Source organism: Ursus maritimus, unplaced genomic scaffold (assembly GCF_017311325.1).
Source record: "Ursus maritimus isolate PB19 unplaced genomic scaffold, ASM1731132v1 scaffold_1, whole genome shotgun sequence".
Taxonomy (NCBI): Eukaryota; Metazoa; Chordata; class Mammalia; order Carnivora; family Ursidae; genus Ursus; species Ursus maritimus.
In genome coordinates this window covers 56,041,673-56,058,677 of record NW_024423343.1, presented here as the reverse complement: position 1 = coordinate 56,058,677, position 17,005 = coordinate 56,041,673, and the positions used below count along the sequence as shown (strand labels likewise).

Below are 17,005 nucleotides of genomic sequence, written 5' to 3'. Positions count from 1 at the left end.
TGCCTGGGTGGCTCAGTTGGTTAAGCGTGTGACTCTTAGATTTTGGTTCAGGTCATGATCTCAGGGTTGAGAGACTGAGCCTCATGTTAGGCGCCATGCAGAACGTGGAGCCCACTTAAGATTCTCTCTTCCTCTCCCCCCCCAATTAAATTTTAGATATTTATTTTCTAATCTATAATATTAAGAAAAAAAAACAACCCAAGTACTTTTTAAAAGCATGCAGAATATGATTAAGACACACACACAACTAAGGTCACATGTGAATAATTAAATGCCTGCAGAAAAATTTTGACAAGAAAAACTTAATTCATAAACAGTTCAATGACAGGCCCAAATCATCACTTACACAATTGGCCTGTTAGAGGATGGTGCCTGGGTGATTACAGTACTTGAGGTTGGTGAAGGTACTGCTTGCTGAATAATTACACTTGAGTCGGAACTTGTAAGCAGCACATTGGGAACCTGTAATGATGCTGGACGAACGATAGCTGATGTGGGCTGTGCAGTTTGTGCCAATGGTACCTCCTATTTAATAATGAGGCAGAGAAAGGGTAGGATTTAAAAATGTAGGTCAATCCATGTACCTCAGAGTGAATAGAATGTAACAAACTTCTAAATGCATCTACAGAATAACATCTTCCCCCAAAGTAAATTCATGTCCAAAGTCATTTAAAAGAAAATTTTGGAAGTAGCTATAAAGTTTCAAATGCAATGTTCATATTTTAATTTAAAAACATCCGAGTTTTTTTGTTTTTGTTTTTTTTCAGTACAACTTGTTTTCCTATCAATCCAGAAATAGGCTGGGCAACTTGGCTATGATTCCATGAGAACTTCTGTAAAAAGTAAAAATATAATCCATTCTCATGGAATTGTAGAGCTTAAAATTTAGGAGAGATTGCCTAGTCCTACTCCATCATTATACTGTAAAAAGAGGAAACAGGTCCAGAGAGACTGGGTTTATGGTTGATACAAATTCAGTAATAGAAATGGTTAAAAAAAATTTTAACACAATACAAATGTTTACTAATCTCAGGTAGCTACCACCCCCCACTACAAATAATTTCTCAATGTCAAAAGGCCAAGTAATACTGATTAATATCCTGAATGTAAAATAAATAATTATTAGAGTGAAATCTTTCCAAATTAAAGGAAAACACAGATTGTGTGAGTTAGCCAGTACCTTAAAGATGGTCTTTTCCCCAGTTTTACAGGTTAGGAAGAGATTAAGGGTTTTACCTAGAACTTCTTAACTAGCTAGGGTAAAAACTGAGTCTACTGTGTTCTTTGAATTGGTCTCTATGCTGCTTTTTATCAAAATCTTATTAACCTACCTAGGAAGAAAGATCAACTAGTACTATTGGAACTTCACTTGTTCAACAAGTTTAAGAATTTATAGTATGCCCTCAAGGGCTACTGGGAAGAGACAATAAATACGAAAAACAAGAAAATTTCAGATAGTAATATGTTATAGAGTAATAGTACAACATAATAAATCATGAAAGATTAACTGAGGGAAGGAAAAACTTAGAATATTTGATGAACATACCAGAGTGGCATGAGGTGAAGGCTGGATGGGTAGACAAGCTCAGATCTATGAAGCCTTATAAAAGGAGTATTAGTTATCTTTTTTTAAGATTTATGTATTTGAAAGAGAGAGAGAGAGAAAGATAGAGTGTGTGCGTTGAGCACGGAGTCCAACGTGGGGCTCGATCCCACAACTCTGAGATCATGACCTGAGCCACAACCAAGAGTCGGACACCCAAGAGACTGCCACCCAGGCACCCTGAGGAGTATTAGTTATCTTAAATGTAATGGCAAACCACTGAAGGATTTTAAGCAGGAAACTGATTATAATGTATTAGAAACAAAGGCATCTACAGAAAATTGGAGATGGAAGTAGAAAGTCCAGTTAGAAGATAACTGTTAATAATCCACATAAAAAATGATGATGGCTTGGAGTAAAGTGGTGCCACTGAAGACTGAAGAAGATAAATTAAGGATATTTCAGGAGGTATGTCTGATAAGACTCGCTGTTGCTTTGCTGTAAAGAAAAAGAAGGGGGGTGCGCCTGGGTGGCTCAGTCGGTTGAGTGTCTGACTTTGGCTTAGGTCATGGTCCTAGGGTCCTGAGATCAAATCCTGCCTCAGGCTCCCTGCTCAGCGGGGAGTCTGCTTGTTCCTCTCCCTCTGCTCCCCCCCACTTGTGCACTCTAAGAAATAAATAAAATCTTTTAAAAAAAAGAAAGAAAAAGAAGGAATTAAGGATTCTTCACTTGAGCAACTAGATGGGATGGAAAGAAAATTTACTGAGCTAGGGAAAGAATCAAGAGCTCTGACTTAGATATGTTAAGATGCTTATTAGACATAGAAAGGGAAATGTCAAGATGGGAGTTGGAGATGAATATGGAAATTCAGGAGATATCTTGGTTGATATAAGTTTGAGAATCATCAGCATGTAGTTGGTTTTTAAAGTTATGAGATCACCTAAGAAGAAAAAGTGGGAAAGAGAAGTAAAGGAGGCCCAGAACAGACTTTTACAACCTGGCGTGACTATACCCTGCCCAGGGGAAGGCTAAAGACAGGAATGCTGGAAGAAGGATTACCCTTGAAAGATGCTAAAGCAGCAGTGAAGAGGGAAAAACGAGTGTGAAGGAACTAGAAAGATCTTTAGAAAAAAAGATATTTATATTACAGAGTTAATAGCATTTCCTATAACTGATAATTTGGAAACAATCTTTATGTCTGAAGAGAACAGGATAATTAGATACATTAAAATAATGATAAAGTACAACCATTAAAAATTAGTATTTTTCAAATCTTCTAATGACATGGGAAAGCATTCATTAGTGCTGAATGTCTAAAGCACAATATAAAAGTAAACTAGGATTGGGTGCCTGGCTGGCTCAGTTGGTAGAGTATTTGACTCTTGATCTTGGGGTCATAAGTTCAAGACCCATATTGGGTGAACAGCTTACTTTAAAAAAAAATTAAAAAATTTTTGTTTTAAATTAAAAAATACGGGTGCCTTGGTGGCTCAGTCAGTTAAGGGTCTGCCTTTGGCTCAGGTCATGATCCCAGGGTCCTGGGATCTAGCCCCGCATCGGGCTCCCTGCTGAGCAGAGATTCTGCTCCTCCCTCTTCCTCTGCCCCTCCCCTATATCTCTCTCCCCCTCTCTCTCTCCCCTTCTCTTAAAAAAAAGATAAAAAGAGGGGCGCCTGGGTGGCACAGCGGTTGAGCATCTGCCTTTGGCTCAGGGCGTGATCCCGGCATTCCGGGATCGAGCCCCACATCAGGCTCCTCCGCTATGAGCCTGCTTCTTCCTCTCCCACTCCCCCTGCTTGTGTTCCCTCTCTTGCTGGCTGTCTCTATCTCTGTCAAATAAATAAATAAATAAATAAAAATTTAAAAAAAATAAAAAAAAAAAAAGAAAGAAAGAAATACCCACAATAATGGTTACTCAATACACACTATAGCCCAGGGGTGTCCCAAGTTACCAAGGTATTCAAGATCCAGGAATGAGGCCCTAAACCACCTACAAAAGGCTTTAGTAAGAAAGTTATCATCATCATCTTAGTTGACAGTTATCAAAGTTCCATTGCCAAGAATGAGTAACTATTCCTTTAGCCCTTGAAAAAAGCCTAACTAACCTTGGTTCAAGCAATTTTTAGAAGAAAAAGCTGTCACTATATAAAAGCAGCAAAGAATAAAACAGCAAAATCCAGAAAAATTAAATTCACTTTATAAATTTATGTAGCCTTAAAAAAATAAGTTTTATCTAAAATGACTGTTCTCCCCTATAATTTTTCTGTGTGTAATAAAAAGTCAATTATCTAATAAAGATGACATCTTCTTTCCCTGAAATTTCTATGAGCATTCACAGGCTTTCACATATAAGACTATTACAACCTGATACTCAATTATGTACAACTTATTACATTAACATTCTAGGTAAATCAAATATTAAACTTTACTTGGGGTGCTGTTTTTTTACACTAAGTTTGTGTTTCTACCAAAAATATAAATTTCTAACCTTTTCATCACTGGTAGTAGACTCTGGGTGAGGTAAAGGACTATCCTGGTGAGTTGTTTCTACAACAGAGGGCTCCTCAATTTTGCTTCTTATGATGGGTGTTGCAAGAGGGGATAAATCTAGAGGCATCTAAAATACAAACGTTAAAAAAAATGTCAGAAGTTTAAAAAAATGCCAAGCAGTGTATCTAAAATAAGAAAGCAAGAAGTGTAAGCTATTACTACTGTTTTGTTAGAAATACTCTTTTAATTTCATGGTTAACAACATACTTTTTTAATGTCGTCTTCTGAGGCTTTCTTGAATTCATTCTCAAATGGACTTGCCAACTCATTAAACAAACCCACTTCTTCACAGTTTTTCAAGAATCTTGTTGGTGTTGGGGTCTGATCTGAAATAAATGTCAAGAAGCAATCATATAGATTTAAATACCATGCAGGACCCTAAAATATAGCTAGTAAGTTAACAAATTAGCAGGACTGGTTCAGTCAGCTGTTAATTCTCTCTTTGGAAAGACCTCTTCCTTTAAAGCAAACAAAATTTGGTTAAGTTTTGTTGCAGTTCAAGATATTTCCTCCAACTTTATGAACCATAAAAGTATGAAAAAAGTTCTTCTTGTTCCTTAGTCCAGACCTTCTCTTAGTAGAATGACGTAAGCATCTTCTACTCAGAGATCGACTATTATCATTATTTAAGGCAATAAGAGTTTTTAAAAATTTACATTATTAAAAATTATTACTGTTTAAAATACATGCAGTTTGGGGAAAACTAGGGCAAGAGCATGTATATTCATTTACTCTAGCTTGGACCTTCCACTAGTGTTCATAATCTATTATGAAAGCAAGCTTAAGATAAAACAGAATTTTTAGTAGGTAGACCAAAATACTATAAGGAAGAAAAAGAAGGTTAAAATAAGAGCCCTAAAACAAAAACAACCCAAAACAAAACCCTCCTTTATCACTATCCACAGAAGCCAATTTTCTATTTTAATACATTTTTCAAGCTTGGAACAAGGGGCTATATAAGAGCTACATATTTATGGGATGTTCTACCTTAATTTCTAGGCAGTAGAGGAATAGTCAACTCTACTTTCTCACAACATGAAATATTTTAACTATACTCGAATAAGTACTCATGCTATGTGCATTAACACATGTACTGGTTATGGAATAAATACTAGTTAAGGACCATGTTGAATGAAAAACAGTATTTGTATGGATTTTGCCTATTTGTCTTATTATTTTCTAGGCTATTTACTCATATTGACCAGAGCTGGTGGCACGTTGAAATTCTATTCACATTTTACGTATTTTGGGGTATCAAGTTACAGGTTTTATCAGGAATCTAGTCTAGGTTAAATAAAAGTATAAGGATGACTCCTGGTTTAAGATTTTATAAAATTAAAATTCATATATTTGTTAAATATTGTGTCCCCAGAATTGGCATTACTTATTGTTTCATCTTTGTCCCACGTGTATCTAGAGTACTAATATGCTTACTACATATAAATATATTTAATACTAAAATGACCTACATGTCATACACATTAGATATAATGTAAGCCTATCTCAAACACTACCAGCATTATCTAAATTACTAAAGGGACTCTCTTGTGTCATCAATTTACCTATTAGTCTAAAACATACATACCCACTAACCCTCAAAAGACTTCTGAAATCGTATTACAGCAAGGGCTCAGAGTACACATATCAACTTAAGTCCATTATAGCTGAATTAGTAAACTGAATATAAATTTGTGTCCTCTGTTCACAATCAAAGGCTTTATCTCAGCTCAACAAAAGGCTCCTAATGTGTGGTAAAGGGAGAGAAAAATCTTAAAAATAAAATACATATGCATAAAACACTATTATCAGTGATTTCTGGAATGATTAGGTGTGAGAAAAGAAAAGTCAGCACAGGCACAATTGTTTAAACATGCAGTGGCTTATGGCTACTGATCATCAAATATATACTACACACATCATGCATTAAACTTACACAGTAATGCTAAACTACTAATTTCAACATGTAGTAAAAAATGGTCAAGTGCTATGTTTGAATGTGTTCTGTTTTTCTACTGTTATAAAGGTAAACCACTAGGAAATTTCTAGAAACAAATCTCAAAACATTTTGAGCTGAAAAGTTAAATATTGGTCTAGGACAATAAGTTTCAGACAAGCAAAGACCTCTCATGCCTTAGAGAGCGAACTGTCCAGGTTGTTGTTATTTTGTTTGACTACTTTTTTGGGTTCCAGGTCTTAATATATGATGTACAATATTCTCAAGAAGTGCATATCTCACTCTTCTCTGCTTCCTTTTACTTATGGAACTAAAGAAATGCTCAACATGTTCTTTCATTTTTCCTAAATATTTTTGACAAATTACCAACTTTTTGTTAACTCAAATTTTTTCATTACAAAAATTATGATACTGAAAGTACAGGAAAAACCAACTGCCTCATTCTCTCTCCAAAGCTTTGCATATGATAAATTTAATCTGTATGTTGGGTAATAATTTCAAAATACTAATAATATTCATATTTCCGCATTAATCCCAGACTGACAAATAGTGTAACTCAAACTTCAAAAGAGAAAAAGAATAATTTAGGGTTGGTTTTGAATACTTATGGGACTCTGTGGTTATGACCTGAAATTTATATAAATATATTAAGCTTTATATAAAACTTTGTTTTCTTGTAACAATACTCATAAAATATACAAAATGCAGTAAAACTATGCATATTATGTGTGTGTTCCTATACACAGATGTGTGTACATATATATTTAAATACCAAAAAAGGGGCAGCTAATACAGCATGAAATGACAATAAAACAATGCATGAATTTTCTCTTTTCACATACTGTGAAAGATAATCATCTGCTTATGTGAAACTGTATGTTCATAGGATCAAAACACACGAAAAAAGCATTGACTGAATTTAGTCCCCATTCTTGACAGTATTTTTACTAACACAGATGTTTTAGTCCCAAAAGAAATATAAACAAAATTCTAGTGAACAAGTCTGCTAATTGATCTTTCTCCAACAGGAGGAGCCTTGATCATTTCCTATCTTCCCACAGCATTGCAAACCAGGTGTAAAAAGCAAAAAGAAACATTGAGTAAACATCACATTAGTTCAATTATCAATTAAATGTAAACTTTGGAGATGCTATAAATGCTCCCAGGGTTCTAATTAACTTCCACAAAACACTGAAATCTACATTTGAAAACCACACAGAAAAGTGAAATGAATGGTCAGAAGGAAACATGGAAATGTAATGGGTAAAATACATGTTGCCAACATTTACTGTAAATGAAGTAATTGGAATATCACCAGACTATATTATTTACAGAGAATACACAAAAATTGTGCACATTCCAGGTGAAATATGTATATAAGCTATTAATAAAAGCATATACTAACCAGCCACAATGACACTGTCATTACGTGCTGGACCAAATTTCAGTGTCATCTCATGTTTATGTTTATGGACAGCCAAATGATCCTCGTTGGTAAAACGCTGTGGCAAAAAGTTTTAAAATATAGTTAAGATTTTCAATTTGATCAAATAAGTAAAATGATAAGGAAATTCATTTCCACAACATGTAAAACCACCATTAACAATGAAATAGTTTGTTAACTATAAAAGAATCTATTGTTAGTATAGATTAACATACAAGACTTCATATAATTATAGAAAACCCATTACCCAAGAATAAGCAATACTGATGTATCATTAAGTCGCATAAATCATTTGAGAGCATTTAAAAATAAAATCTGAGGCAAAGAAACTTCATATAAATTTCATTTGGACACTAAAAACAGACCACTATTGATTTTTTTTTGCCACATCATAGTAGAAATATGTATTCCATGGTTCAGTGACTTTTGAAGAAAGTACTGTATTTACACAGACTTCAGGTTACTTACCACTTTTAAAATGAGAATTCTCATAAAAATATTACCCCTGGACAAATTAAGTAGTAAATCAGGTTCTTTATGTTACCACATTAAAAAGGAATGCTTTTTTAAAAATCCAACAAAGAAACAGCAACCAATGCAACAAAGCAGTTCATTTTAAAATAATGTCTGGGGGCGCCTGGGTGGCACAGCGGTTAAAGCGTCTGCCTTCGGCTCAGGGCGTGATCCCGGCATTCCAGGATCGAGCCCCACGTCAGGCTCCTCCTCTATGAGCCTGCTTCTTCCTCTCCCACTCCCTGCTTGTGTTCCCTCTCTCGCTGGCTGTCTCTATCTCTGTCAAATAAATAAATAAAATCTTTAAAAAAAAAAAAAATAATGTCTGACATCGACCTTAATGAAGATGCTCCTTATCAAGCAACAATTTTAACTGAAAATAAGGAGCACTTACATTTTGTTATTTCAGAGCAAAAATTATAAAATGCCAAATTAAGACATATAAACTCTCTACCCTACCCCCTTATAAATGGGGATGCTAAAATTATATATATTTGAATGTAGTTCCCCTGAACTATCAAAATGGGGTACCTGGGTGGCTCAGTTGGTTAAGTATCTGACTCTTGATTTCAGCTCACATCATGATCTTAGGGTCATGAGACTGAGCCCCTGTCATGGGGGCTCATGTTCAGTGGGAAGTCCACTTGAGATTCTCTCTTTCCCCCCACTCTTCCCCCAGCTCATGCGTGAGCTTTAAAATAAAAAATTTTTTTTAAAAACACCAGATTCCTTCTCTTATAGAAATATTACTCCTGGACAAATTAAGTAAATCAGGTTCTTTATGTTACCATATTTAAAAAAATGCTTCTTGTAATCCAGCAAAGAAAGAACAATCAATATGATAAAAAAGCAGTTCATTATAAAATAATCCAGTTCTTTCCCACCCAAGTACTATCTTCCTATTGCTTTATCATTATAAGAATCCTTCCCAAATTTGGAGGAAGAAGTAGTTGTGTTTTAATAGACTGCTGAATAACAGCTCTTAGAGAATGAACATATGTGCAGAGTTTATAGACTAATGTAGGCATTACTTATTTTCCATTAGAGTTTTAAATATATGTGTATTATATTTCACACTAAAAGTATCTAAAAGCAAGATTCACTTTATGAACAAAGAACCTAACAATGTAGTTTCTCCATGAAGGTAATAATTAAATACTTGTGAATAAATGCATTTTGGTAGAGGTCATAATTAAGAGATAAGAATCTGGAAAGTTATCACCTAGGAATTTATTCTACAATTATTCTCTGCTTGGACTGGTTTGACCATAAATATCCAAACCAAAGAGCAACCACATATAGAATTGTACAAACTGTACAAAACGTGAAAATGGTAACAAGATTGATCCTGAGTGAAAAGGAACAGCTAAAAGGACCCTAAAAAAACGTTTAGGATCATGTGAATACTAAAAGGGGGACTGCAAGAAATATGTATTTACAAAGTTTCATATATGCTCTATAGACCAAACTTATCAAAATGTTATTAAGAGATTTTTGATCATATATTATTGATGTACATGGATAAAATACACTGAAACTGGAACACAAGAATAGATGAGTTTAACCTTAGCTATCACCTGAAATAATTTATTTCCCTCTAACAAGAAACTTAAAAAAAAAAAATCTCAAAGGCCATCTTGTCAAAAGGCAGTCACCAGGAAAAGATATACATACATACATACATATATTAATGTATTATATATATTTATATATATATAATGAATGAATAAAATTTTTTCCACAAATGCTTATAAAATAGCTACTACCACATGCTAAAATTTTTTGCAGAATCTATCTTAATTGCTTTCTGAGCCAAATTAAAAAGTTTATTTTAAAAATAAGTTTTGTAAAAAAAAATAAAAAAATAAAAATAAGTTTTGTAGAATAATTATGATACTAGTAGTAATAACAATATATTAAATATATTAAATTCATAATATTTTTCTTCCAGGCAATTTACAGCACAACTCCAATGCAAAAGATACACTATTTTGTTAAACAACAACACCTTGAGCATACAGCTGAATAAACAATTGGAAAGGCAGTCAAGAAAGGTAGGATGGATAACCACCTCTTATAAAGTTAAAAAGGAAGGGTAACATGACAAATGGAAGGGAGGTAAACCAATTGCTTTTATAATGAATTTAAGCTCTGATATCTGAGAAATCTATGTTTCTAAAGCTTAAACACTCACACAACTAACTTCCTAAGAAGTCAGTCATTCTGCATTTAATACATACATTCACATCCATGATATAGATTTTTTTTCCCATTTAACAGATTAAATAGGTACAACTAAGTTATAAAGCCATAAGGCCAATAGCTCATTTTACTGCTTCTTTTACTAATTTGAAGGAATCTATTCAACATCAGAAAGTTACACACACACACATTTACACACCTCCAGTGGAACTTTAGACTAAATAAAATCAATCTTTATCTCCTTTGTAAAACAGCTTATAATGTATAAACATTCTACGTAAGAAATACTTTTCAATGAAAGCATCACCAAAAGCAAAGATATTAAATAAAATAGAAGAGCTCTTATGTTAAACTTTCACTAAATTATCTCACTTTGTCTCTTTCACCAAATTCAATGGAACATCACTCTAAGACAAATGCGATTAACAGAACTCTTTCTGTGAAATACCTAATAGTGACTGAGGCACATAAAAACATTTTTAATAGTAAGAGAAACCAGTTAAAATTCTTTGCATTGATTTCTACAGGTCTCTCTCCAAAATAACATTATCAACAAAATATATTTAAAAAAATTTTTAATTTGAAAATTTAAGTGCATTAAAGCTAAAATTCAAATTTGGAATAATATCAATATTTATGACAAAAAATAACTTGTACCACCACCACCAAATTGGTGCTTCTAAAATCAATTCTTATTTGAATTTTTGATTTCCTAGGAAATACTATTCACAAAAAATTCTGGGAAGTGTAGTTTTTTTAGCTTTCTTGAATTTATATAAAAATGAATATCTAATGTATCTCCAAAATATATGTCAAATCAGTCTATATCTCTATATTGTCCACTATTAGCACCTAGACAAAGCCACCATTATCTCTCACCTGACAGCTGTCAGTCTCTACTGCCTGTTTCCACTCTTAGCTCAGTAATGGCTTTTCAGTGCTCTGTGAATAAAGCCCAAACACCTTATCACAGTCTACAAAGCCCTATAAGGTATGGACTCTTTTATTCTACCTGACAGAATCTCTTACTCTTATCCTTGTTGGTCACTATATGCTCCAGCCACAATAGTCATCCTTCTGTTTTTAAACACACCCAAACCCATTCCCTCCTTTGAAACTTTCTATTTGTTGTTCCTTCGGTTTGAAAAACTTCCACCAGAGGTCTGCTCCTACATTTTCATGTCTTAATTCAAATGTCACCTTATCAGAGAGGCATTCCCTGACAAAGCTATCTAAGCAGCACCAACCCTGGTAACTTCCTATCTTTACCCTGGTTCAACATCTTTAGATATATCATTGAAAACTAAGATCATAATGAGATACCACTACATCCTCACCATAATGACTAAAATTAAAAGACTATCCAGAACAATCTCAAAAAGGAGAACTAAATTGGTGAACTTACCTTACCTGACTAGAAGCATTACTGTAAAGCTAGAGTAATCAAGACATTGTGGTACTAGCATAAAAGTTGACAAGACTGATGAAAGAGTAGAGGGCTGAGAAACAGACCTACACTTACACAGTAATCTGATTTTCAATAAAGGAGCTGAAGCAAATTAATGGAGAAAGAAAAATCTTTTCAACAATTGATGCTGGAATATCTGAAAAACCACATGTAAAAAAGTGAGCTTCAAGTCCTACCTCGCACCAGTATATACATACACAAAAAGTAAGTCAAGATGAAACAGAGGCCTAAATGGAAAAACAAGCTTTCAGAGAAAACAAAGGAGAATGCCTTTGTGACTTAAAGGTAGGCAAAGATTTCTTAGACAAGTCACAGAAAGCAACAACCATAAAAGAGAAAAAATTAATACATTAGACTTCATTAAAATTAGAAAGATCTGTTGATCAAAACCTTTTTTTAAAAAAATATTTTATTTATTTATTTGACAGAGAGAGAGACAACCAGCGAGAGAGAGAACACAAGCAGGGGGAGTGGGAGAGGAAGAAGCAGGCTCCCAGCGGGAAAGCCTGATGTGGGGCTCAATCCCAGAATCCAGGGATCACGCCCTGAGCCAAAGGCAGACGCTTAACGACCGAGCCACCCAGGCGCTCCAATCAAAAGCTTTTATCACGAAAATTAAGATGCAAACCACAGACCTGGAGAAACTATTTGACAATGGACTGGTATCCAGGATATATAAAGAACTCCTACGAGTTAATAATTAAAAGAAAGACAATCTGACTTTTAAAAACAGCAAAAGATTTGAAATGTCACAAAAAATAATGTAAATGATCAATAAGCACATGAACGAGTGCTCATCTTTTCATCAAAAAATGCAAATCAAAACCACGTGATATATCAGTATACACGCAATGAAAATGGCTAAAATTAGAAGACTGACAACACCAAATGTAGACAAAGATATGGCACAACAAGACTCATACACTCATGGTGGAAATGTAAAGCGATGCATCCATTTTGGAAAACAGTTTGGTGATTTCTTCAAAAACAAATATCTATCTAACATATGATCCCACCATTTCATTCCTATGCATTTACCCAAGAGAAAAAAAGCATGCATCCATACCAAAGACTTGTCTACAAAAAAATCATACTGGCTTTATTTGTAATAAATAAAAACTGGAAATAAGCCAAATGTCCACAATTGTATAATAATGAAATATTATTCCTCAATGAAAAGGGTTAACAACTGGTCACATAACATGGGGAAGTCGCAAATTAATTATAAGGAAAAAAAGATGCCAGACCAAAGTACATACTGTATGACTCCATTTATATAAAACTCTAGAAAATGCAAACTAATCTATAGGGACATATGGCAGAGTAGTGTTTTACAAAGGCAGGAGCAATAACAACTGGGCATGACAAAACTTTTGGGGTGATGGGTATGTTCTCTATCTTAATTATGGTGATGGTTTTATGAGCATATATACATTAAAACATGAAATTGTACATTATAAGTATGTGCAGTTTACTGTATATCAATTATACCTCAATTTAAAACGTCAACTAGAGAAAACAAGTATGAACCAATGAACTAATACTTATTTATGATTTACAGTTTGTATATACTTAAGTAGTCTGTAATTTGTCTACACATTAAATTTATTCTTTCATTTCTTGGTGTCTATAGTCATTTTAAAGTTAGAATTATTATAACAGCAATATATTAATAATTTAATGGCCTGTTAAAAACACTGAAATATTATTTTTTGATACAATGTGGAAAGATTATTTTCTGAAAATGCTTTCATACATGCTCTGAAGATGTTAGACTTAGGTACATTAAGAACATTAATGCATTAGTGACACTGTCAGAGGTAAACATTAGTTAATTTCATAAAAGTTCAGCAAGTAAAATAATTTTCAAGCAAGATAATGAATAGCTGATTTCTAATTAAGCAATTTATAATGATTTTCAACCAATAATGGTCAAATGAAGATACCGGTAGGCCCTGGATTTTGTCTAGGTATCCACCTTTCCATTACAAGACTTCTAACTTTTTTTCCATATTAGATAGTGTTTTTAAAAATTCAAATATACTAATGAGGAAAAAGAATTTCTTCCCAAAATTTTTCTGGGTTACTTACATTCTAACTCCAAAATTTTACAAAAAATTGTAGGTGAATCCTTTTAATGACAACATAAACTTTCACCAGAGTTTTAATAAATATGAATATACAAAATGATCTAAAGTAATTTATATATTACCTGGCCACATCCAGGGGCAGTGCATAGAAAGGGTTTGTCATCACTCATATTCCACAGGTCCTTGTATTGCCTATAATAAAACATTAAGCAATGGCTTAGTGTTTTACAGTATAGATCTTTATTTATTTTTAAAGATTTATTTATTTATTTTTGAGAGAGAGAAAGAGAGAGAGAGAGGGAGTACGTGCACAAGCAGAGGGAGGGCAGAAGAAGCAGACTTCCAGATGAGCAGGGAGCCTGATGAGGGGACTCGATCCCAGGACCCTGGGATCATGACCTGAGATGAAGGCAGATGCTTAACCGACTGAGCGACTCAGACACCCCTACAGTACAGATATTTAAATAAAGAATAATTTTAAATGTAATATTATATGATTTTCACTAAACTTACTACCTTTCTCTTTAAGTGTGAAATTAAATACTTTTACTGACATTTTAGCCCTATTTCCCTTCAATCTTTTTTTTTTTTTAAGGTTTTATTTATTTATTTGACAGAGAGAGACAGCCAACGAGACAGGGAACACAAGCAGGGGGAGTGGGAGAGGAAGAAGCAGGCTCCCAAGGGAGAAGCCCGAAGCGGGCTTGATCAGAGAACGCTGGTATCACGCCCTGAGCCGAAGGCAGACGCTTAATGACTGAGCCACCCAGGCGCTACCCCCCAATCTTTTTATGAGTAGACACATACATGTAACACGCAGATTTTACACTATAGAAAAAAAAAAGGTTAGGAACCGTGGTCTATCAGGCTAAATCTTTCCTGTCCAATAGTTTAAGTGAATAAAAAATGAAATAATTAGAAAATCACCATTTTAATGCCCAATTAAATAATGGATCTAGGCCACATGATAAGACCATTAGGAAAAAAGGTGATGGGAACTTTATAATGAACTCACAGGTCAATCTTAAATTAACATCACTAAGAGTGGGACAATTAGACATTATGTGCCACCTGATATGATACAATAGAAAGCATGAGAAGTACTCTTGGGCGGGGATGTGGGAGGGTACAGTGTGAGTGTGAGAGAGAGAGAGAGAGAGAGAGAGTGTGTGTGTGTGTGTGTGTGTGTGTAGAGTATGGGGAGTCAAACCTGAATTTAATCACTAGATTCAGCTATAGGAAATATAGGAAATACAGGAGAAACCTGTCAACACTACCTGGATGCAGCCAGCCAAATGCTATAGGACAAAGACCTGGTCACTTCAGCAAATAAGTGTGATGGAGAGCAAAAGGGAGAGGAGGTAGGTGGAAACTGTTACAGATTAAAGGAGATTTAATAAATATACTAATCAGGGGTGCCTGGGTGACTCAGTTGGTTATGCGGCTGCCTTTGACTCAGGTCATGAATCCAGGATCCTGGGATCGAGCCGTGTCAGGCTCCCTGCTCAGCAGGGATGTCTGCTCTCCCTCTCCCTCTGTCTCTCCCTGCTGCTCGTGCGCGCCCTCGCTCTAATAAATAAATAAAATCTTTAAAAAAAAATAAACATACTAACCAAATGTAAATCCTTTTTGGATCCTGATTTGAACAAAATAACTATAAAAAGAAACTTCTGAGTTAAGATTATTTTCCTATATTTGTTTTAGATCCCAATCATTCTTTCCAAAAACTTATAGGTCTTAAATTTTGCCTTGGCTTTCTTTCTATAAAATTATATATAACAACTATATTTGACTCAATTAAAAGTCTGGAAACATTGTTCCTTTTTCAACATTAGCTTGTTTAACCATTCGAAGCAATGTTTCCCAAAGCATTTTCAACAGGGATGACAAGAGCTATTACAGAAAAAAGGTATGTAATCAAACAGATTTGGTAAATGATGGAGTACTTTTTCTTTTGTAGGACTGTTCAGAGCCTTTAATATGTTCAAGTGAAATGACTAGAGGAGCACCTAGAATATGGCATTTTTGCCACATCCATTTGCTATATTCAAAACGCTTTTTCACAGAACATCTCATGGGACTAGTATTATTTGGAACTCTAGAAATCAAACCCTAAAATATGTTTATGTTTGTCATAGTTAAGTGTATTTTGGTGTTCTATTCGATAATTTAAAGACATAACAGGGGGTGCCTGGGTAGCTCAGTAGGTTGAGCGTCTGTCTTTGGCTCAGGTCATGAACTTGGGGTCCTGGGATCAGGCCCCGAGTCGGGCCCCCTGCTCAGCAAGGAGTCTGCTTCTCCGTCTCCTTCTGACCCTTCCCCTGTTCATGCTCTCTCTCTCAAATAAATACATAAAGTCTTAAAAAAAAAAAAAAAAAGACATAATAGGACTAGCAGCTAAACTAATATACTGGATAAGTGTTTTGTTTTTGTTTTTAATTATCGAAAAAATACTGAAATATTTATCAAGAAATAACTGAAAATTTTTATAATCTAAAATATGAAAAATGGTAAACATACCAAATACTGCATACATACCTGGCAGAATTCACATGTAACTTGAATTTCATAAGTTGAACAACTTATCACGTCCTCTTTTTCATGGCAAAGATACTGAAAAACAAAGTGGTTTCACACTGTTAAAAATAGTTTTGAAACACTACCTGAAATACAGGAAATAAAAACACCTGAATAATTTTACTCTTTGTAACACTACTGTCAACCTCAAACCCTGTCACTCTTAAGAATCTTCATAAGAGGTAAGAATACTGCTCCTATAATATGAGCACCCATATAAATGCCTTAAACATAGGTATGTATATATCCAACTCCATCACAGAGGGTAAAAGAAGAAAAAACATTTAATTCAGCCCTTAGGGCTGTGGTTGAAAGGCAGCTATTAAAAGAGTAAAACTCCTGACTTTGGAAGTCTGATGAGAAAGAAGAGATGTACCATTTTAGAATATCGATTTGGATTTTTTTTTTTAAGATTTTATTTATTTATTTGACAGAGAGAGACAGCCAGAGAGAGAGGGAACACAAGCAGGGGGAGTGGGAGAGGAAGAAGCAGGCTCCCAGCAGAGGAGCCTGATGCGGGGATCGATCCCATAATGCCAGGATCACGCCCTGAGCCGAAGGCAGATGCTTAACAACTGAGCCACCCAGGCGCCCCTATTTGGAAAGTTTTTAACTTCTTAAAATGTAGTCAGAGGTGATCAAGTTCTCAGCCTAATTCATCAAAA

The 17,005-nt window shown here is 34.5% G+C and overlaps 1 protein-coding gene across 15 annotated transcripts in view; it reads right to left on the bottom strand.

Annotated features, from left to right (window-relative positions):
• The window catches only part of ATF2 (activating transcription factor 2), a 96,333-nt gene that overhangs the window by 52,977 nt on the left and 26,351 nt on the right, over positions 1 to 17,005 (bottom strand). For 10 of the 15 annotated variants that reach the window (XR_567533.2, XR_567534.2, XR_567535.2 and 7 more), the window contains 6 exons: positions 16,302 to 16,376; positions 13,886 to 13,955; positions 7,452 to 7,548; positions 4,300 to 4,418; positions 4,031 to 4,159; positions 347 to 525 (listed from right to left, as the gene is read on the bottom strand). Coding sequence is in view for 12 of the 15 variants with exons in the window: in XM_008687162.2 (XP_008685384.1) it covers positions 347 to 525; positions 4,031 to 4,159; positions 4,300 to 4,418; positions 7,452 to 7,548; positions 13,886 to 13,955; positions 16,302 to 16,333 (626 nt within the window). In the remaining 3 variants the exon portion in view is untranslated. Of the gene's footprint in view, positions 1 to 342; positions 526 to 4,030; positions 4,160 to 4,299; positions 4,419 to 7,451; positions 7,549 to 13,885; positions 13,956 to 16,301; positions 16,377 to 17,005 lie in introns of those variants that run through there. The other 5 variants (XM_040643669.1, XM_040643693.1, XM_040643673.1 and 2 more) reach the window with 2 other exon arrangements.